Source organism: Rhamphochromis longiceps, linkage group LG17, assembly GCF_057381845.1.
Source record: "Rhamphochromis longiceps isolate RC_006_pf linkage group LG17, R_longiceps_female_GT1.1, whole genome shotgun sequence".
Taxonomy (NCBI): Eukaryota; Metazoa; Chordata; class Actinopteri; order Cichliformes; family Cichlidae; genus Rhamphochromis; species Rhamphochromis longiceps.
Window position 1 is genome coordinate 39136056 of NC_140573.1, and position 23393 is coordinate 39159448.

General features: G+C 42.7%; 1 protein-coding gene across 9 annotated transcripts in view; it reads right to left on the bottom strand.

Moving 5' to 3' along the window:
- sox5 (SRY-box transcription factor 5) overlaps positions 1–23393 on the bottom strand; it is a 161903-nt gene that overhangs the window by 76147 nt on the left and 62363 nt on the right. For 4 of the 9 annotated variants that reach the window (XM_085386801.1, XM_085386800.1, XM_085386796.1 and 1 more), the window contains exons 1-2: positions 11846–12103; positions 1243–1438 (exon numbers count right to left, since the gene is read on the bottom strand). In XM_085386801.1, the coding sequence (XP_085242927.1) occupies positions 1243–1438; positions 11846–11922 (273 nt within the window). In that variant the 5' untranslated portion in view covers positions 11923–12103. Of the gene's footprint in view, positions 1–1242; positions 1439–11845; positions 12106–23393 lie in introns of those variants that run through there. The other 5 variants (XM_085386799.1, XM_085386797.1, XM_085386803.1 and 2 more) reach the window with 3 other exon arrangements.

The following is a 23393-nucleotide window of genomic DNA, read 5'->3' on the forward strand; positions in this document are numbered from 1 at the left end:
TTCACGAAATTAAAATGACAAATACACAAGGTCGAGGAAGTTAATTTCCAGCTGAATGCATCTGCAAAATGAAACATTTTGCAAGCAAAGATTGTAGATTTTTGTCATACAGGTACTAATTCCATTTTCAGCCTAGGCTGTCTTAAAAACAGAAAACTGCTATGCTTTCAATAATCACTTAATTCGAAGGGTTGAAACTACCATGACCACAATCTGATCTGGGGTCTGAGCCTTGGGGTTACTTTCAACCCCAAGCCTCTCAAACGCACACAGGTAGACAGCCTTATAGGAAGGAATTGGAAGGGCAGAAAGCCAATGGAGATAGAGAGATGAAGCCAATGACCAAGCCTGCAGTCTGTAAAACTGAAGGTCTACATTGGTAACTTAGACACATTTCTATGCCAAGTGGTTGGTTGTGGTTAAAAAAATGTTTTCTTTTTTGTGGCCTATGGCAATGCAGTCCCAAAGTCACACAAATGTTAGCATCACTAAAGGTAGAGTCATAGTTTTTTTTTTTAACAACTAATCATAACAGCCTGGACACTGACATCATCAAGTACCATTAATGGATACTGCACTTCTTTGGGCTCCAGCTATAGTCTTAAGCACATGAGAGAGCAAACATACAGAGATTCCTTCATGTATTGGTGAGAATCGCATGACTAGCTAACATGGCTAAGTACCATTCCGATGCGGTTTACTGATGACACCAACTCACAGGTGGCGTACAACATCACTGATCCCACCAACGATGTCACCTCTGTGGCCTCTTAATGCTGCCTCTCGTTCTAAATACAATAGCTCATAAATAAGGCTTTAAAAACAAATATTCAACAGCTGGCTGCTCATAATCACTGTGGCATTCAAATACCTTTGCTGACACTAAACATATCTGTGAATGTAGGGTCTGCATTGTATCTATGTATGGGATAACCATGCAAGTTTAGGGATTATTCTTCTTCTGGGCATGCAAACATAAGATCAATTTTAACTCCTTTTTCTGGGTTATATCTGTTTATATTTCAGAAACTGGAAGCGTGTAGGACCTGCCAACGGTCATTTTTACAAAGTTTCTCTACAAAGACTTTTGACTTCTCTGATGAGTTCAGACACAAAAGTTCCTCCAAATGTCTCTTCAACTGTTTCACCTGTAACCCCAAATCAGCTACTGTCACCCACAGGTGTGTGCCCCAAGCGTGAGAAACGATGGGTGAGACTGATTTGAAAACCGTTATTATTTACCATGTTGGGCGGGCTGTCCAAGTTGCGGTTGGGGGGCGAGCGAGGGGACACCTTGTTGCAGTAGGAGGCCAGGGGGAGGTGGATGACACCGCCCAGTCCCTCACTCTCCTCATCCTCCACTCGCTGTCTGCTGGTTGCCATGGTTACCTCTCCATCTGTCCCCCCATATGGAGAGGCTGGTCGCTTGGAAGACATCCTGGAAAATAAATAGGAGATAGAAAGACAAGAGAGAGAAGGAAAAACAGGAGGAAGAATGAGCAACACTCAAAAGATGATATAATAGGCTGACAACTCCACTTATATGTTGGTAGCAATGAAAAGTGTGGAGGCTCCAAACTAGTTCTCAGAAACTCCCGGATAGTTCAAACTTTTAAGTGTTTACCCCTCTGCTATCCATTTACTGCCTTCCGGTAGACATTCATCTGATCAACCTGCAACATTTCTCCATCTTAAGTTTTCTGGGGAAACCCTTGCCCTCATAAAGACAACAACGGGGCATCTCCTCACATCGACTTTAGCGAGCTTCTTGGCAGACATTCAAACGCACTCTCGGGTCTTACAGTATGTTTACCATCGGGGCCGTTACTGCAAAAGAAGCGCGCTTGGACTGGCATTGTGGAGGAAATGACCATGTCTTGACAATGGGCTTTCACAGAGAAAAACAGATTGTGAAAGAGAGAGAGAGTGTGTGTGTGAGACAGAGAGGGAGAGCAGTATGTACAGTGACAATAATGTGTGTTTATGAAAACCTCTGGACAATAGAGTGACGGGAAGGAAAAAAGGTAGCAGCACGACAGCCCCCGCTGTTTGCATTTGTTACTCTGCCTTTGTTCCCTTGAAAAGAAGCAAAGGATATAAAGCCACATCTATTAGGTGAACTCTGTCTCTCACAAGGTAAATTTGCCTCCCTGTACTTCAGCTGAATAGGGATGCAGTGACTATGCGGCAATAATAGAATTTAATGTGGTTCTCAGCATCGCCTGAGTGCTTTCAGATGCACTTGTCAGCCTTGAAGCCACTGCGACTATGACCCTGGGTAATAGGCTGCTAACGCTCAGTCGCACAGAGGCAACACATGACAGCGATGGAAGGATGGAGGGATTGTGAAAACTTTAGCGGAGGGTTGATCCTGATGAAATAAGCAACAGGCATCTGACTTTCAAACTCCGCTAATTTGTTCCTTCTTTTGACTTAACAAGCTGGTTTTTTTCACTCATCCGCTCACTCTCTTTATCCGGCATCCATATCGTGCCTGCCTGTGATTTCCTCCGTTTTCCTCTTCAGCCTTTCTCCCTCAAATTCTTCCCCTCTCTCCCCTGCCTGTCTCTGGTAAACTGATTACACTCTCAACTCTATTGGATTTCCTCTGGACTGTACATCTGGCATTTTTCCTAGGAGCAGCCCTGCTGCTAATTCATTGCTTATTTACCTTATGACAGTGGAAAGGCAAACAATATTGAGTGCAGCTCACTGGAGGCGATGAGGAAAGCGCCATGCTAGGACACGCAACATGCGGCTTTATCACATCGAAGGAAGGTTACGGTCAAAATCAAATAAACTCCGCTGAAGTATAAGGATTAAAGAAAAAAAGAAAGAAAAAGAAACGATAAAGATAAAGAAAGGAAACCGAAAAACCCCTGCACCATAGTGACCTAATTTAATTACATTTAATTGATTTTGGAGGATGCTTGCAATATTCATAGATATACATAATCTAATAATTTAAACTGATTTACAAATTGAAATTTGTATTCTCTGTTTTCGTACTGAGTGTATTTTGTATACAGGATCTCTTTTTTTTTATTTTATGTAAAACCCCAGGTTTTCAGGATCATGGAACTTTCCTTCCATGCGTTTTTGAGTTTCAATGGGCTCTGCAGAGCTGTTTAACGCTGCACCGGACTATTTCATCCACTTAGAAGGGACCCTTCATTTGAAGTTAAATCAGAAAATTGCTAAATCACCACTACAGATATATATATATCTTTTACTACTAAATCAGAAAGTTCTGTACAGCTACAATTGTTTCTTTTCAGTGACTTTCTCACAGCTTTAATCAAGGTTAGACTGGATGAAGCATGTTCTAGTAGTTACAATAATGTTGACGGTGGCTAAGTGCTTTCATGAAGGGCGCCGTATAAAGTACACGCAACCAAACACAGAGACAGTTGTCGAAATCAACTGGCTGGTGTATCTGCAGCTGATTTCTTTATCGGTTTCTCCTGGACGCTCTCTCTTGCTCAGCAAAAACTAAGGCCATAAATGACAGCTGAAGAATGTGTATTGTTTCGAAATAAAACTGCACAATGAGAGCACTAAAGCAAATTGATATTAAAACTGACTTGAGATAACATTTATGATGCATGTTGGAATGACTGTGGGGAAAGCTATATCTGTGCGTGTGCGCGTGTGCCGCCGCGCTGTATAATGCAAGCGGCAGGCCCAGCTGTACAAACTACACACACACACACACACACACACACACACACACACACACACACACACACACACACACACACACACACAGAGAGAGAACAGAGCAGAACACTGCAGGTCTGTCTTCATCACCGCCTGTTTACTTTACCTCCTTTCACTCTTTCACACTAAGGCCTTTTGTTTCAGACACACACACACCTGTGATCAGTTTTGAGAGCTCTTGCCTCGCTAATGTTACACTTTGGCTATGTTACAGAGACATCTTTGAAAGCATGGGAGGATTTTAATTTGGTTTTTACAACGTTGTTATCCATCATTTAACCACAGTAGCCACAGAAACATATCGAGATATATGGGCAATCCATAGACAAGAACAGTTACACATTAACACAGAAGGCAACACAGGTATCCAAAAGCTCTAAGGGGCAGGGAGCGACTTCAATCTCTGGATTTCCTTCTCTCCTCTTCTCATTTGCCCACTCCTCTCCCGCAACTCTGCTACTACTTCCTCAGAGGTGGGTGTCTATGAATGGGGAGGCCATTCGCAGCTCCTCTCCGGCTATAAAGTCCCTCTTTCCCCCGTCTGTTCGCCTTTGAAGTCAAATTACTATACAATTGGGCACAGCGGGTGTGCAGGTTTCGCTGGCTACTTCATTTAAAAGTTTGGCAGGGCTGTCATGCTGGTGGTAGACCTAAAGGAAGCGGTCTAAACAGCGAGGATTTAAAGAGATAATGTGATTAATTTCCAGGCTGTCTTAGGTAATAATTAAGGGAAATTAGCATAATTTTGTTTAAAAAAAAAACGAAACAAAAGAACACCAAGGAACATCTCCTTCTCTGTTAAACACACGAGACACATGTATGTTTCTTTAACATTTCTTTAACAAATGAGATGACGACCCTTTTTTGCCGTATTTACAAATTCAAGCAAAAAGAATTTTAAAAAGTCATCTTTTTGCCCCCCCGCCTTCATCCAAACTCATTTCTTTCACAGAAAAAACACATACACACGCAACACCACACAGTGAGAGTGCTAAGCTGAGATTAGAGTGCCACTTCCCTTTGGCTTTTTGATGATTAGTGGCTCCTCAACTAAGTCCCTCATATCACATATGTCCACCGCAGCTAAGTCACTAATCGGACAGCGACGGACGTCCATTAACAGGCCGAATAATCGCCATCAGCGGTGGTTAACTGTCTCCTGGCCATCGCTTACTGTAATCAACACGTCCATTTCACGTTGGCACGTCAGCGACGGAAAGCTTACGCAAGCGTGTTTAAATACAGGCAGCGAGCTTATGAACACGCGATCGATGTTGCTCTCACACGCAAAACATCCCCCAGAAATGCATCCAGACACATTTCAAATGAATTAAGCAAAGTGGGGACAAAGATTTGTTTAAGCTTTGAGGGAGAGCGAGAGAAAGACAAAAGCAGCCATCACAGAAATGTCACAGACTATCGCACACACACACACACACACACACACACACACACACACACACACACACACACACACACACACCCCCGGCTCTTTCACTCTGTGTGTCTGGCTGCTAACATAATCATGGTGCTAACTGCTCTTGTTAACTCCTCTACTCAGAACAAGCTTTCAGGGAGCGTGGGAGCCTCCTCTGGAGAATTCCACAGTAAAGTGTGCGTCTGTGCTTCGGCATATGCACGCGTGAGTGTGCGTGTGCGTGTTCGCACCCTCGCTTTAAATTACAACCCATTATTTCAGCCACCACACAGTCAGTTGGATCTATCGTCTGCAGTAAAAATAAGCGCAGAGGCTAATTCCAAAGGGCTGTCAGGAGCCAACGTGACATTTGTGTTTTCGTTATTCCTCCCCCCACTACCACCACATCCACCACCACCTTAAGAGCGCTAAGAACTGCCTGCCTGTCACTCAGGTGTGGGGTCTATTTGCGTGGAAATGTGAGCTATCTTTGAAATTGTTCTCTGAGGGGATGGAAGGGCATATCAAAATAGTTGAGCGGAATGTGCCTTTTAGATAAGGCGCCCAGAGCGTTTTGCCTCAGAGGAGCAGACCGCAACATTTACGTATGACACCTCAGGCAGGAATTTCAACAAATGTTTCCCCCTTGTGTCACGCTATCGCTCATTTTATTGCCATCTTTTTCTTTTTGTTTATCCTCCTCTTTTTCCTTCTTCACTTCCCAGCTTTCAAAACAATTTCCCCATCTCCTTCTACCTCCGTCTCTCCGTCACACGCTGTTGAACTTATTTGAACACTGCTTGTCCTCCTGCTCTTTCCCTCTCCCCGTCTTTTCTCCCTCTCCCTCCCCCGGTGTTGTCTTACTCACTGTTCCCTCTTTACACAATCAGCTGTTTGTAAGAATGTCGCTCCATCGCTCCCCTCTCTCTCCCTCTCCCTCCTTCTTTCCCTTCTTCTCCGAGCAGACTCTTAAGGATATTGCCTAATATCTATTTATAGACTGTCCTTTCGAACAGTGGGATGAGTGGGGCAGCAACAGAGAGGAAAAGCTGAGATGGAGGCGTAAAGATTAGGAAGGAGGTGGTCAGCGATATTCCCTTTTACTTTGGTGCTGCTTTGCTATATTTAAATATTCTTGACAAGCACAAGATTTCGTTTTGGACTCTGAGAGAACTTCGGACCAATAAGCCCTCAAACATTAGCGACTTGTAGACAAAATACCAATTTTATAGGGAGACATTCTGATGAAGTGTGAAAATAAAGTTTAAAAAATTTGTACGAATTTCACTAGAACTGCTGTAAAACGCTGAACTTTCCGTAATCGTTTTCTCTCTTTAAATAAACAGCGCATAACGGGAAGAAAATGTGAACACAGCTCCTGCCTGTATATGCTCATACACTCACAGAGACACACCCTTACACACACACGTATACACAAAGGCGCAAACACACACTCAGCCTCACAAACACAAAGCATCCTCTGTGAGGTGCCCTAAATCGGCGCCCGGCAGCTCAAACCGTGTTTCCTGTCCAGCTTAACCACAAAAGGCAATAACACACAACCCTAATGTCACCACTGTTAATCACACACACACACACTGGAGAAAAGTCATGCGTGTAGTGTGTGTGTGTAGAGAGAGAGACAGAAAATGAGAGAGCAAAGGGGGTGAGCGCAGAAAGACGTGGGCTAACTCATGTGGCCTCTGAGACTACCTCTCTCTCTCCCTCCCTTATTCTGTCTGTCTCGCTCGCCCATTCATCCACCCAAAGCTTTAGTCACCAGAGGGGCATCGCTCCACATACTTACAGTTTCATTTTTCTCCCTCTTTAAAACTTTTATTTATGTCCTTACACGGAGTCACTACGTGATCGTCACTGGCGTTTTAGTGACAGAGAAAAGATAAAGCAAAACGGGAGAAATAAGGAAAGCCATCAACGCAACGGAAGGCCGTGGGAAAATCTCAAGTGCTGCCATTGAAAAAGGAAGACGAGAGGCAGAACTGGGGGAGAAGTGGGGAGTGAGGGGATGCAGACGGCGAGAGGAGAAAAAGTGCATCCGGTGGACGGCGGCCCCGCTCCCCTGGTGTTTTGCGAGGGGGAGACGATGCATAATGTTTATTGAGCGACGGACAGTGTTTTTCCATTGTTGTGCCAGGGCCACTATTTGTGCTGCATTTGTTAAGCAATCCATAAAGGAGCCACAACATTTGTCTCACTGTCAGCGACTTGGCCTGCCCCTGTAAACACACACACACACACACACACACACACACACACACACACACACACACACACACACACACACACACACACACACACACACACACACACACACACACACACACCCAAAATGCAAGCTCATTCTCTCACATAAATGACAACACACAAATACGAGCGCACACAGAGTCCCAGCTGGCCTCTTTCTTTCGTCCCCGCACTTTGAAACTCTCCCACCTCGGCCCAAATGGTCTCCTCCTTTTTCCTCCGACCCCCCACCCCCTCCCTACCCCCATCTCTCTCTCTCTCTCGCCCTCGCTACCTGGAAAAACAGAGGTTTCATTGTAGCGCTCCGGGAGGGAGCTCCAAGCTCCTGAAACTGTCTCCTATTGAAGATTCGAAGGATGGAGAGTGTGTAAATGTGAACGGCAGAGAGCGACAGCAAAAGCAACATAGTGGGATTAGCACAACACAAGCTGCCTGGATTGATGGATGGCTAAAGAAATGGGGGAAAAGAAGGAGAAGAGAAAAAGCGAATATACAGTGCATGCACACTGCTAAGCTTTCTGGCTCTGCTGACAACAGAATCCCACCACCTGACCTTTGACTCCAACCCTATGACCTCATGTCATATGACTACACTCTAGTTAGCCTGGAGGGAACACCTCTGTCAGTCTCTCGCTTTTTTCGCACGCACTTTTTTTCTTCCCCTAAATCGCTTCTCATCATTCTCACTTTCTTTCATCCCCTCCTCCCCCATCCATAAACACAACAACAAAAACAAATGTGGCCTAATATTTCCCTGTCTCTGCTGGCTGTTGGCGAGGGTCAGCTGAGCACACCAGGGTGGGAGGTCGCGGTGGGAGAGAGAGTTGGAGGGGTGAAGGGTTGGGTAGGAGTGTGCTGAGAAAGGGGAGGAAGTGGGGAGGAGGGGTGGGGAGAGGCTTTGGCATTCTCCTCTGGTATTTTTCTGTCTGTCGTTCTTTCTTTCCCTTTCTTTCTTCTTCTTTTTTTTAACCCCCCCTTCTCGTTCCATGGATGGAGACACGGTTATCAAGCCTCTCTGGGGACAGACAATATGGTCCAGACAATGGCCTCCAGTCCAAGGTGGTGGTGGAGGGGGCGGGACACAGAGAGAGAGAGAGGGAGCGAGACAGAGAGAGGGAGGCCAGGACAGGGCCACAAGGGAAGAGAAGGGCAGAATGGCGCATTAGTTTTCAGAGCACGGACACTCTACTCAATTACTCTACTCTCTCTCCTTCAGACACACATTCTCCTTTTCCTCCAACACACACATACACACACACACACACCACTTTAATCTCACCCCTTTTAAATGAAGTACAGCGACACTTGCACTGCAAGCAGCACTGCTCACTCAAATTGGGAACAAGTTGTTATCGGCCAGCCACAAGAACTTGGTCTTTAAAAACTGTCCGTTCCTCTATAATTACAAAACGAAAGCCAATAAATATTCTAATAAACAGAAATAAACAGCAGCGGAAGACTCGAGTCTGATTTAGTGGAAGTTGCAGATTCACAATAAAACGCCGTTCTTATGTCTACAAAAAAAGAAAAAAAAAAAATCACAAAAGTTTGAAAAGTGTGCAAATCGATCCTACAATGGGAGAATTATTGCTGCCTGACCGAAACAGCTGATTAATATGAACAATTCATCCCATTTCAGGTGTTTATCTGAGAGGGTAGTTAACAATTAGAGGTGCCTGTGCTCGAGTAGAGGGCATGATTAAATGTGCTCTGCCACTGAAGATAAATTAAAGTGACAAATATTGAAACTGTTGAAACGTGTCGAGGAAACCGAGTCAAGTCCTTCCGGCTGCTAATGCCGCTCTAGCTGCTGAGTCCAACGCAACTACTATCACTCCGTATCTGAGTGTGTCCTGCTTAAACTGTTCAAAGTGTTGACACATCCACTGTTGTCTGTCTCTACCCCCTTCATCTCCACTCACACACACACAAGACGGAGGGGACAAATGGAGGGGTGTGAAAATCCACCACTGCTTTAACACCACATTGACAGGGACCTCTTCCTCTCTTTCCTCTCGTCCTCTTACTTCACCCCATCACCCCCACCCGCCCTTACCCTCTTCATCTCTGGCACTCTCACTTTTCTGTAAACCTGCTTCTTTTTCTTTGTGGGTGAGGAATGTGTCAGTTTGACCACATCATTTCTTTTCCTTCATCTCTCCGTCCACCAGCAGCGGCATCAGCGGCTCCTTCAAGTGTCTGTTTTTCTCTCTTCTTCTTCTTCTTCTTTTTTTAAACCCCCTCTCATGATTTGGTTGCTTTGGCTTTCTCCGTTTCTTCCAATGTGTATATTTCTGTTCTGTTTGTGCAAACAGATGAGGCCGTTCTAGCGAAGGCAGTCTGTTTCCACTATTTTCAGTTTCACATTGGAAATTCTGATACACAGCAGAGCACTCAGAGAAGCAAAAAAAAAGAAGAAGAAAAAGTGATTGAAATCACAAAAAAGCAGAATGCAAAATTAGAACATGAAATAATGTAAATTGCAAAATTATGAGTCTTTGTCAAAGCAACAAGAAAAGACAAAAATGAGATGAAAATTCTTGCATTGTTAAGTGAACGACACAAAAATATGACTTCTCACTTGCAAAAAAAAATAAATCATACATTTACATAGAACTCTTTCAAACTCTTCCCCAACTGCTATTTTTAATAAAAACTTAATTTTAGCAAACTGCATGATTTTCAAAGAAGAAAAGAGGAATTAGAGAAGAGGAAGTTTGATGGGAAGATGAAGAAGAAGAAGAAGAAGCGCGGGTGAAGGAGGCGAGCGGGCACTTACAGAGACACAGGAACCGAGAGCATCTCAACCACCGAGGCTGGAGCGCACACACACTCTGGCAGCTCGCGCGCGCTCTGCTCGCCGAGAGACAAGTGCTCGACGCACACACTCGAAACGCACCGCTCAATGGAAGGTTCACCTCGCTCGCCCGCTCATATGAAAATACACACACTCACGCACACAAACACATGTAGCACGGCCACAGTGATGGAGTGCATTACTGGAAAGCAAGACTTTTAAGCGCTCTCCTCCTAAGTCATTGTAATCCCTGCATTTATCTCCATACATTCTGCTTTTCTGTGTAATCCTTTAAATTTTTAATTCCTCATAGCTGTTGTCATCTTTTTTTTTCTCCCCTCTCTCCTCTAACCACTTTGCCGGATTGAACGGTTTATTAAAAACACTTTTTTTTTTGCCACATCTAAATGTGTTCTTAATTCAAGGGGGGCCCCCGCCCAACACACTCACAACCCACCCGCCAACCTCAGTTTATCTCTGAACAAAAGATTAGTTTCATCAGGGCATTAAAAAAACAAAAATAAACAGAGTGCTACTATAATGCAATAAAAGTCAAGCAGGCAAAGGAAGACAGGAGTGTGTATGTGTGTTGGTATTAAATCGTAGGGTATTATAACATAATCTGTCTCTCGCAGCATTAGCATCAAACAACCATTATTCCGCAGGCAAAAGCCACTTGTGTTGACAGTGTTGGGAAAGGGCAAGGTTAGAGGGTTGACACCTCTAAATGAAGCAGGCCTGCACAAACAACATTGAAATTAACATTAGCATAAGGCAAGGGGGGAAAAATAGAAAAACAACACCACTGCCATGGAGACTGACAATAGGATTACTAAGGGTTTGCATGAATTTGGATTAAGTGAAAAATAAATCTCAAATAAACAGAACTTTAAAAAAAGGGAAGCGGGGCAGAGTGAAAACACTTCAAATACAGGATGGCATATTTCTATATTTTGGCCGATTATTTTTAAACAATTTAGTGTTTGAAAAAGAAGAAATGTTGAGTTTATTTCTGACTTGCTCAGATCAACTTCTTATATATTAGGCTGGTTTAGGTTTACAGGAGGAGTTGCGAGTGGACGCACGAGTAGAAGTTGAGGTGAGTAAGTGGTGCAGACGAAATGATGAGAGGAACGGCGCACACGTTCTGACTTTAACACACACACACACACACACACACCTCTGAGTTTACTTTTTCTCTCTTACAGACACACCAAGGTTTTGAATGAACAGAACTTTAGTCAGTAAACTCAAAGGAGGGGGAAAGAAAGAGTCCTTTCTCTCACTGTTGTTACAAACGCGTACACATATGTTGCTTGATATACGTTTCCTTTGCATATACCAGAAGCATAGCAGTCAATCATCAAGTCTCCCCCCCTTACCGTCTCCCACTGTCACACACACACAAACACAGAGACGCACACACACTCTTCCAGACTCAAACTCAGCGGACTCGCTGAGACAGCTGCTCAACACACACGCGCGCACGGAGTCCGAGTCTTCTCTTCACACACAGCAACTTTCTGCTTTATACCCCTATCCTCCCTGCCTGCATCCCGCTCCGTCCTCACCCTCTGTCATCTGTATGTGAACGTGTGTATGTCTGTGTTTGTGTGCGTGTGTGTGAGAGAGAAAGCGTCACGTACCTGTTACACTCCTGAGGTAGCTCAGGCTCAGTGAGCATGCTGGAGTAAGGGTCCGTCTCTCTCGACAACAACAACATAAAACAGTCCCACAATGCTCAGATGAACAAGGTTAGTCTCCCAAAAACAAGACGGGATAGAAGTGATCCTTCAACCTCACACACACTGCTGATTCTCTCTCTCTCTCTCTCTCTGTGTTCCTCTCTCTCTCTACTCACACACTTTCAGCCTCACACCCTCCCTCTCTCTCTTTCGCTCTGCCTCCGTCCCTCCTCTTCTCCCTCCCTCGCTGTAAGCTGTGAGATCTATGCTCTGCTCTTAAAGGGCCAGAAGCACAGTCTCTTTCTCTTTCGCTCAGTGCATGACTGTGTGTGTTGGGGTTTGTGAGAGAGTGTGTGTGTGTGTGTATGCGTGTATGCAAAGGGGAGGGGCTGTTTGACCAGAGGGCTCATCTATCTCTCAGCGTAAATGCACAGCAGTGCTGCCCCCTTCCACAAGTCCATCTCTCTCTTGCCCCCTCTCTCTCTCTCTCTCTCTCTCTCTCTCTCTCACACACACACACACACACACACACACACACACACACACACACACACTGTTCAAACACTCAGTTACAGATCATGTAGACACACTTCAGAGTGATAGGACCACTACAAGCCCTCATACACTTTATTATGCAATAAGCAGGGAATTAATGACATGACACCTAATAGAACAAACTACACGCCTCGTCTGAACGTGATGCTAGCCGGGTTTTTTTCCAGGTTTAAATTGCACTACTGGGAACTTATATAGTCGTTTGCCACACACAGAAAATCCTGAGCATTAACTGCATTTAACAGGTAATCATTTTCAACTCTTCTGGAAAAACACCGCAAACAAAAATTCACTTAACTTACCTTAATTAATCACTTTTACTGCATTGCTGCAACCTTTTCGTTTGGGTTTATTTTACTTTAATATTAAAAGCTACACAAGAGTTCTACAGAAAGAAGTTGGTCCAAGTTTGACAAATGAGTAACTCAGTTTGGGCCATTAAACACTTCTACACACTTCTAATGCTCTTACTGAATGTATACATTCTGCTTTCATATTATCCCTACTCCAATGCTGTGGACTCATCCGTGCTTAATTGGTTATCTTGTCTTGTCCCAGCCTCTTTCACTGTCCCTTTGGTTCCACCGTGTTAGGAAAGTGAAGCTGTTTTGTGCTCAACTTTGATTCACATCACGCTTTTGACATGATTGGCCATGCTAACAGAGTAAAGTAAGAGAACAGTGGATGTGAAATAAACCTTGAAACGAGATTAATACGAGGTACCCCAACACTTAAGTGTCTGAATTATTTCAGAGTACTGACTTCCCTACACTACAGGTCAAAAAGCAAAATTAAATGACATTAATACTACTGCTGTGTCCTCTACCAGTCTTACTTTTCACCACACCTGCATTCGTACTTGAGCACTATGCCATCTCTTAAGTTGTTATTCCTTTGATATGCATTTAAAAGCTAATTTTTGTCATCTGGGCCAAGCATGATGCATACAACTCACATCCACCACCCAATCCAACAATTTTGCACAGTCCAAAGCACATTTTCTCACCTCTGCTTCAGACCCAGCATACTTGTGTAATGAGTCAAGTTTCTTTTAAAAGAGATGTATATCTACCAGTAGTCTACTTTAATCACCCATCTCTTTGTTTGTACCATCTTGACCTTTCCATGTATTACTGTGCTAACATTTGTTGCTATTAACATCAACATAATGTTAGAATATTTCTTTGCCTTTAATTGATGTAGGGGATAATGTCAAGGATATGCACTACAGGTATTGACGAATGACTTCTATCGTCCAGCCAATCAGAGTGCGCCTGTCTTCATGGCCATAATATAACAAATAAAACCCTTAAGTGACTTTAATTTCCTTTCATTTTCCTTTTTCTTTGATACAGACATTTCATTCTGCCACAGAGAACAGTCTCGTTACAAGAAGACAGCTGAACACTTCCAAAAGAACATATGCCGACGCTCACATGCATGAATGAACGCATGCACACACGCGCACAGTTTCAAATCACACAATGCACATATGCAACTCGACTGAAACCTTCACCAATCAACTAAAACCATTATGTCCTTAGGTGTGCGTACAACACGAATGCCTGTGTGTATGTGTGCATCAGTGGTGCATGCTGCTTGCAGCCCTTAGTGCTGTCAGTCACTATTAAGGGTGTGTGGTCTGCGTGTCACACACACGGCCAATCCAGCTATTGTTCTGCGGAGCACAGAGAAAAGCAGAGCTGACAGACTGCCACTTCTGTGATACTTTAACACACACAGACACACACATACACACTCAGACACTGAGAGAGGCACACACAGAGGAAGGAGGGAAAGCAAGCCCTGTCACTGTACCTACTGTAGACAAGCAGACACCTACTGTATGTGTGTACACACACACACACACACACACACACACACACACACACACACACACACACACACACACACACACACACACACACACACTGCTGTTAATATAGTGAGAGTACATTAAGATGTAGTGATGAAATCAAAAGCTCATTTTTGACTTGAAACAGCTGGAAACAGCCTTTCACAACATCCATTTGGTAGCTCTTTTAAAAGCAATATTCCTAAGCAGTTTGACTTCAACCAGTTGGTGTGAAAGTAGATCTAATGTTAAGTTTTCTTTTTTATTCTCTGTATTTTTAGTATTTTCTGTCCATGAACATATATAGAAAAGTCAAGCCTGAGACTGCATTACTACATAAAAAAAAAAGAAGTAGTTCAAGGTCAGTGAAGTCCTCTTACCTTATGCAGGATCAAAAATTAACTTTCAGTCCCTAGAACTGTTACAAATGTAAAAACTGGACATATGCAACTATATATTTTTTTCTATCTTATTACCCATTTGCCATCTGCGAGTCTGTCTGCCTGTGTGTGTGTGTGTGTGTGTGTGTGTGTGTGTGTGTGTGTGTGTGTGTGTGTGTGTGTGTGTGCGTGCGCGCGTTTGTGTGTGTGTGTGTGTGTGTGCGTTTGTGTTATAAAAGCAAAATGTGGTCCGGGGAACACCTACTGCAGCAGGAAGTACCACAAAGGCAGTACTGAGTATTGTGTTTATTTGCCTGTCTGTCTGTGAACAGATTTTGTCAACAGATTTTACAGGTGTGTACCGGTAGTTCAGATTAAAATAAAGGCTGACTTCAGGGATGGTTGCAGTTTGACCTATGACATCAGAGTAAAGACAGCTGGAAATAAGGGGACAAGAGCTTCTTACCTCATCTGTATAATATTTACTCAGTTCAGTATCATTTCACGTTCTTTATTTCCTGTTATTGGGATACTTCACTAAATTGTATCCTTACACTTTGGCAATCTGTTTTTATAAGCTGACATGCTGATAAAATACTTCTAAATTGATCTGAATACAACAAAAAAAATTGGTGGAGACGTGGAGCACAAACACAGGAAGACCCACTAAATTCGGGTGAGGATCCAGATAAATAAAACTGAGGCAGGGGGTTGCGAATGACCTTTGAATGTACCCTTCAATGTTTTCTAAAACATTATGCTTAAGCTCTTTCTTGTGAATTATGTTCTCATTACTAACTCTAGATTTCTATTGTTGGACTACTACTAATATTCAGTATTGGTTCAGTCCTGCACTTCAATTTATGTCTGAAACAAGCTCGATTCTTCCATCCTTGAAGGCAGCTTCTGTTTGATTGGCTGTCCATCAGAAACAGCAAGTTTGAAAAGCAGGTGGGCTTCTGTGGTTACAGCTAAATCCCCCAAAAATAAGATGCCCATATTAGGGTCATCTGCAATTTCTTTGGTTCTGGCTTTGACTTCTTCTCCTCCCATATCTGCACTAACATGGCGTTATTATCTGTGGCGGCACCTATTGCAGCGGCTACCTGCGAGTAAAGGGAGCAATACACTTGTTGCACATTGGTTTGTAGCTGATGATTAGCCACAGGCAGATGTTTTAGGGAGCGGTTACATAGTAGTCCTCTAATGCATTTATCACCCTGTCATGTGTCTATCAATGATATCTTCCACACTCATTTATAGTCCCTTCAATTGCTGACATCGAGGACAAGAAAGAAAGAAACTTCTAGTTATTTCACCCATTTTGGAAAAGTCAGTAAATGTTCCTGGCTCCCTACGGTCTTAAGTCACCACATTACTGTGAATCGCCTCTCTTTAAGATTTTAGCTCATCCTACTCTCACACATTATTATTTCATTTATTTTATAAATACACTGCTACTTCTGGGTTTTCTGTAAATTAATGCGAACAAATGCAAACATAAAATGAATCCATCAGTATTTAGTTTACTTTATGTATATATAGTATGCCAGTAAATGTTATGAGATGGTTTTATCCAAACACAAAGCTACTTAGAGGGGAGAAAATGTCATGCGGAAATTAATGTTTTATACAAAAAGTTTGAGCCAGCAACTCAACACAGATGTCAGATATTAGCTTCTTTGGATTATCAACAACACTGGGTATAATAGGCAAGATTTCAGCAATGGCAGTGGTGTTATATAAACTACAGCATTTTATAGCATCTGAAACAATACAAAGTTGACCTTAATTGACCCATCAAAATTTAACAGATACCGCCAATGGACGGTAATGTCTTTACAAGCTGTAGATGACAGAAACACCGTGACTTTATAATTAGATAACCTTTTAACAGCAACAGGTTGCTTTGACAGGACTAAATCTAATCACATTCCCAACTAAATTGAGCCTCGATTGAAAACGGCATCTCTCCTTGACCCCGTGAACAGCTGCAAAACCAATGATAACCTCATTTGTGCATTACAGAAACTTAATTTCTCCATTATGTGTCTGAGTCGCCAGCAATTGGTCAACATAACGGAGCAGCGCTGACCTGGGCACACTCTTTAGCCTGCTCTCTGTCCCCGCTGGAGAACACTTTGAGAATGAGGATAAGACTCATATTTGTTGTGTTTTCAATACATGTTTATGAGAATAACACTCACACAATAGCCATGGCCAACAGCAGCTATGAGAGTTCACTTGCCATGAACTTAGTTGAGATTAATTTTTGACTTGACAATGTATTATATAGTCGATAAGATGTTGCAGGGACAATGCAAATGCACAGCAATCAGCCAACCCGAGCGTCATGTATAAAAAGCCTTCTGTGGAATTTGCACAGAAAGCATTTGTGAAAAAATAAACTTTTCTTCTTTTTATTTCAGGGACAACCACAAAATCAACTTTGTTTTTCTCTCTCCTGAAGTGTTATTTAGGTTGTTTTACTGGAAGTTTCCCCAGTTGTGCAGATAGAAGTGTAGAAATATCTCTCTTCCCTTGGATATAAAGGAAGCAGCTGGCATTCCACTAATCTAAAAATCCACAAAATTTGTTCGGAGCAGTTTCATCGACATCCGTCTCAAAGAAGCATACAGCTAGCTAGCATTACAGCTGACTCAATTGGAACATCCTTACTGTTTACACTGTGTCTCCAGTATGAGCCTTCCATCATAGATAGATGCAGACTGAGTACCTTACAGGTATATAACCAACCGACACAAGCGGAAGCCTCTCCAATCAGTCTCACCTCTGTCTTGGACTGCAGCTGGAGAGCAGGAATTAGGGGCACATGAACCGTCAGTTTCTCGGCAGAGTTTCCGTACAGCTCAGAACTGATGCTCCAGGCGTTACCACCTGCAGGCCATGATAATGGAGCTGGATTATTCAAGGATTTCACAGGCTAAGACAAAAGCGGCCTGTCCAGCAGGGCAGTCACAATTCATCAAATATACTTGTTGCATCACCAATGTGCTTCAGCGGCCTGCCCAAGTAAAGTCTATGTGCAGGAAAGCCTACATGTCTAGAGCCAATATCACCAAAACTGTGCAACTCACACCAAAACAACCTAGAAGGCTCTGTCCTCTAACACAGAGTGCTCTAGGAACAACCAGTCTCCCAATAACAAAATACTGCCTGCAGTTCGTGTGTTGCAGAAGAATTCAATTAAACAAAAGGACCAGAACTTATTGTTTTGGCTGATTTAAAAAACAGGATTCTGAAGTCATTCCTAAGTTTCAAATGTTTGAGAAAAGAAAGTGTCACAGAGCTGCCCTTCGAGGACAAAGCGCACACAGAACCAAACACACCATCACAGAGACAGGAAAAAAAAATACCCAGGCGATACAGCAAACATCCACTGTGCTGCAGATACACACACGTATCACACACTCATTCACTACCAAAGGGGAAAAAACACAGAGAGGCTAACATGTACAAACAACACACACACACACAGTCCATTACAATGAAACCGTTGATGGGAGGCCCCCGTGTCGGGACCCTAACAGCTGTAGTGCATTAAGGGCCGACTATGTGCAAGGGCAGGGAGAGACCGGCAGCAAACAATCCCAAAGCCCGAAGATACACACACACAGTCGCACACATCACCCCCACATTTTCACAAACATTCATGCGCCATATTATGCAAATGCAGAGACACACACATCAGACACAATGTGGCAAATCAGTAGTTATGGACCTAAGAGGGCTTTTCGTGAAAGAGCAAGATCGCGTCTCGAAAATGACAGTTTGCGTTTAAATCGGAGAGAAATGAGCGTGCTAAAGATTGTTGAATATTCCTGTGCTTTGTTGCTGTGAATCAAAGTTCTGGGGAAGAGCTGTCCAAAATTTTGCATTTACCTTTTCCTTTTTTCTGTTGCAGCCATTCTTCATAAGACAGAAACGGTCAATAATTTGCTTTCAAAATGACTGCTTTATAGTGATTAATGATTATTGGGTCTAGGATCCTAAAAATAAGTTCAGTAGGCAGCTGTACACAATTTCAATGATAAACAAGAGTGCATCAGACTGTGTGTAGTTACACTTCAATCATTAACGTGATCCTCTTTGATAACATAACTATACCACAGTTTCTGTGGCCAAATATTGTGGAGAGAGATAGTCGAAACAACAGCTGACAAAATTATTTCAGCTCAAGTTCTGTTTACTCGTTTATCTTGGGGCCACTGACTGTACCACACTGTCTTAATAAGCAGGTGCAGTATGCTCAGTTGCCAGAGCACCTCCAGGACTTCTTATGTTGACAAAGAAAAAAAAAAAAGAAAAAAAGGTTGAGTTGGAAAGAACAGCCAACAAGTCTTCTAAATTAAAACAACCATTTAGTTGCATTAAAGAACAACACAAGCATTCTATTCTTGCTCCCCCATCTGCAAGTCAAAATCATTGGAGGCCAAACTGCAAAGCTGTGTAAACACAAAAACTGTTTCTGCTTCTCTTATGCTTCTTCTTTCTTATCGTCTTCTGCCGTTCCAATCTATAGCAACTCCTAGAAACATAAAATTAAAAGTTTTCAAATTTGGCACCAGTTTTTTTAATCAGAGTTGGGAACTTTGGCACCACCAATGCACTTATTATGTTTTTTAACCATAAGCCCAATTTTTATAAGGTGGAACACGAGGAACTGTTCAATGCAATGAATTAAGCAGAGTTTAATGGCATCAATTTTAGTCATATTAGATTTTTGGAAAAACCTTAAAAACCCTAAAACTGGTGATGAGGTGGCCCAACAGGGAGTGAAATCAGCAATGCGTTCGTCTATCAAGCAAGCCTAGGCCTGCATTTTAAGAAGCACACACTATATTAAAGCTTTGTCAACATGTTAACCCATTTGATGCTACCACCATACTGCATTTTATCAAGGGGTTTATGGGTAATCCTCAGACCGCACCTCACAAAATCCCTCATATAGAACTTAAATTTTCAAAAACCATCATAGTTAATCTAATTTTACACTGAAGTAATGTAATATCAGCAATTATATTGACACCAAACTTGGGGAAAAATATCACATTGTGTTTTTCTCTATAATAATTCCACCAGACTTTTATATGCTTTTATAACCCCAGTTGCTGCAGGGGGAGCTTTGTCACTTGAAGGTGACCAGATGTCTTGAGGAAGCTGCTGAAAGAACCGATGCTGTACTTCTTATGAAATCATCTCACCTCATGTTCCACTTCTGAACACTTACAGACTCTTTTTTTCAAGGTCAAGAAGGAACTGCTAGCCTTAATGCTGAACCTTTGGCATTTGTCCATCTTACATAGCAGCTTGAGTTATCCAGACGTTGAGGTTTTGAAATTGCGTTAAATGAAGCAAAGCTAATTATTTCAAGTTGAGCTGCCTTACTCACACCTGACGCGCTCTCAACCAATGCCGTGGCAACAACTAGTTCAAGTTTAAAGTGAGAATCAGAATGGAGATGTTCTCTGGGTGAAAATGCTTGCCTGATGTCAGAGAAGAATGGCCAGAGAACTTCAAGCTGACAACATGCCAACATTTACTTAAATAAACCCCTTATTACAACCAAGATCTGCAGAAGAGCATCTCAAATGCAAAATGCATTGAACCTTGAAGTAGATGGGCTACAGCAGCAGAAGACCACACCGGGTGACACTCCTGCCAGCTAAGAACAGGAAGCAAAGGATACAATTTGGGTTCACCTAAATTGAACACTGGAAAAACATTGCCTGGTCTGATAAGCCTCAATTTCTGCTGTGGTGTAAACATGAAAGCATGCCTTGTGTAAACAGTGGTTGTGGTGTAATGGTTTGGGGGATATTATCTTGGCACACTTTGGACCTCTTCGTACCAACTGAGCATTGTTTGAATACGACAGCCTACCTCGGTATATTGCCATTCTTCAAGACCATCTTCTGATGGCTGCTTCCAGTTGAATAATTCCGGCATGCCACAAAGCTCAAATCATCTCACACTAGTTTCTTCTTGAATAAGACAGGGAGTTCATTGCAATCAAATGGCTTCCAGAGTTACCGAATCTCAGTCCAATACAACACCATTGGGATGTAGTGAAACAGAGCATTAATATAATGGATGTGCAACAAGTTTGCAGCAACTGTGTGATGCCATATGGACCAAAAACTCAGAGGAAACCTTTTTCAATCTGTGTCAACAAGAATTAATGTAGTTCTATTTGCAAAACGCATCGAACAAAAAGTCTAGTACTACTGAACATATCTGTCGAACCTGCTAGGGATGCATCTATGGAGGGATATTTAATTACTAAACATTTCCTGCTGATAAGGGATCAGTACAAAATGTTACAATGTTATCTACCAGTAGAATAACAAATGACTAAAACATATCTTATATTGTTCACCTTACATTTATAACACTAGCACTAGAACTAAAGTATCAGTGACACAAAGAGACACCAGAAAGAAGAAGAAAAAACAGATCCAAAAATACCTGCAAAGTCTTATTGTTTCTCTGAAGGTCTACACAATTGACATTGTTGCATCAGATATTACGTTCTAGGTTACATCGCAGGACAGTCTTACACAAATATCAGATAACATTTCAGAATTGCGCATGCAGGCTCTCTCTCCACCTGTCTCTCAAAACTCTTCTCAGTCTCAGGGTGAGCTCATATATCAATACCTATGGCATCTTTTCTTCTCTCCCTCTCTCTCCTCTTTCTAGGGAGAGGAGGACAGAGGAGAGGCCAGTGTGGAGAGGCGCAAAACCGTGTGAAGTGGCTTTATCGTTGGGAGACACGTGCAGGCAGAAGACTCCGTCTGAAGGCTGAGTGGCAGGCGGCAGAAGCCATTAAGATAGAGCCGCTATCTCTTGCTGCCAGGGTCCTCTTAATACGGGCAGGGACTCGGGCCTCTGTCACCCACACATGCGCACACACACACACACACACACAGAAGCACACCTTCACTCCTGATGTACTTTAACTGACACACAGCGAACATGGATGTAGACATGTGCGTGTTCATTTACACTTACAAGCAATTCCTTATCTGTGTGTCTATTTTACCATCCTGAACCCATCAATCGTCACATAGGGAGGAAAACTGAAGAGATAAATGGGCAGGTAGACGGGTGGAGACCAGAACACAGACAAACAAATTACTGTCTCTGCCTCTTTTACGACCAAAGTATAGTGGTGTCAGTAATGTGAGGTAAAGTGCACGCCACATTTACTGTTTTGAGACATCCATGTGTAACTCATAAGATGCCTCACCCTTACCGAACTTGTTTGCATCCACAATTTCTCTCCTTCTCCCGTAGAAGTGGAGGCACTAGTGGAATGGACTCTAGGAGGTTGCAGACTTGTCCTGAAAACTTTTAACTGCTTTACAATTAAATACTAAACTGCCAACATTACTGCATGAAATAAATATTTTGGTTTGGTTGTTGTCAGAGCTGTAGAGTAAATACAGAAACCTGGAGATTCTTGTTCTCCTACAAAAACTCTTCACACACCTTGGATCTGGCTGAACCAACATGACAGAGAACAGTCATGGTAAAAGTAAAGTAAATTCTAAGATTTTCGGATGTAATAAAAATGATCTGGTCCTTATGCATTTGATTGATTGATCCTCACCAAGTGTGAGCACCTCTATAAAAACAGAGGTTTTGGCAGTTGGGCAGTAGAAAACGACTAAACAAGTATGGCTTGTTGAGAAATCACCTTCCTGTTTAAAACGCATGCCTCCATGCCTTAGGTCTGCTAAGGATCTGAAAATGCTAGAAGACTCTGAACAATATCCTTTAGATTTGGGCCATAATGCACAGCACCGTGTGCATACACATGCATATCAGCACAAAAAACCATCATCTGTCAAACACAGTGTCATGATTGTGGCTTGTTTTGCAGCTATAGGAGCTACAGGAGCCGGGTACCTTGCAGTTGTGCAGTTATCCGTCAACTCGTCTGTGTACCAAATAGGGCTGCACGATTTTGCATAATATGAGAATCACGATTTTTTGGCTTAGAATTGAGATCACGATTCTCTCATGATTCTCTTTTACAGTATAAATATTTATTGCACTTATTAACTGCACATCAACTTCGTAACAGTTGAGACTGAACATAAAAACAATAAATAAACATAAAAACAACAAATGTCTCACATTTTGTCAGTGCTGCAAAATGTTGTACTGCTTGAAATTCCATCTCCACCGTTGCTCGACACTGCGTGTATAGAGCAGGTAGTGCAACAATAGAAAAATAGTCGCGGGACGGCACTGTGTAGCGTTTGTCTAGGGTGTTGATCATTTTCCTAAATCCCTCGTTTTGCACAGTGTTGATGGGAGCCATATCTTTGGTCAGGTGATTAGTGATAGCCTCCGTAATTTCTTTGTGCCTGCGGGAGTTCGACGTGTATAGGGAAGCGTTGTATAAGGTTCCCGTTATTGATGTTTGGGTGGTTGACCGGGACGGATTTTCTCCTGTCACTTTCTCGTCATCCCTGACGTGCACTCCGTTGTTTTTTCCCTGCTAATTTTAGCATCACAGGGCACAGCTTCTGTATCACGTGGTATAAGGCTCCGCCCTTGTCATTTGTTGAGCAGGAAGAGTGAGCGCTTGTTTTCATGCAGATTACGCCCCGGATCAAAATGCGGTACAATCGTCGTCATCTTTTTTTTTTTTTTTAATCGTTGTCATTTGGAAATGAGATCGCAC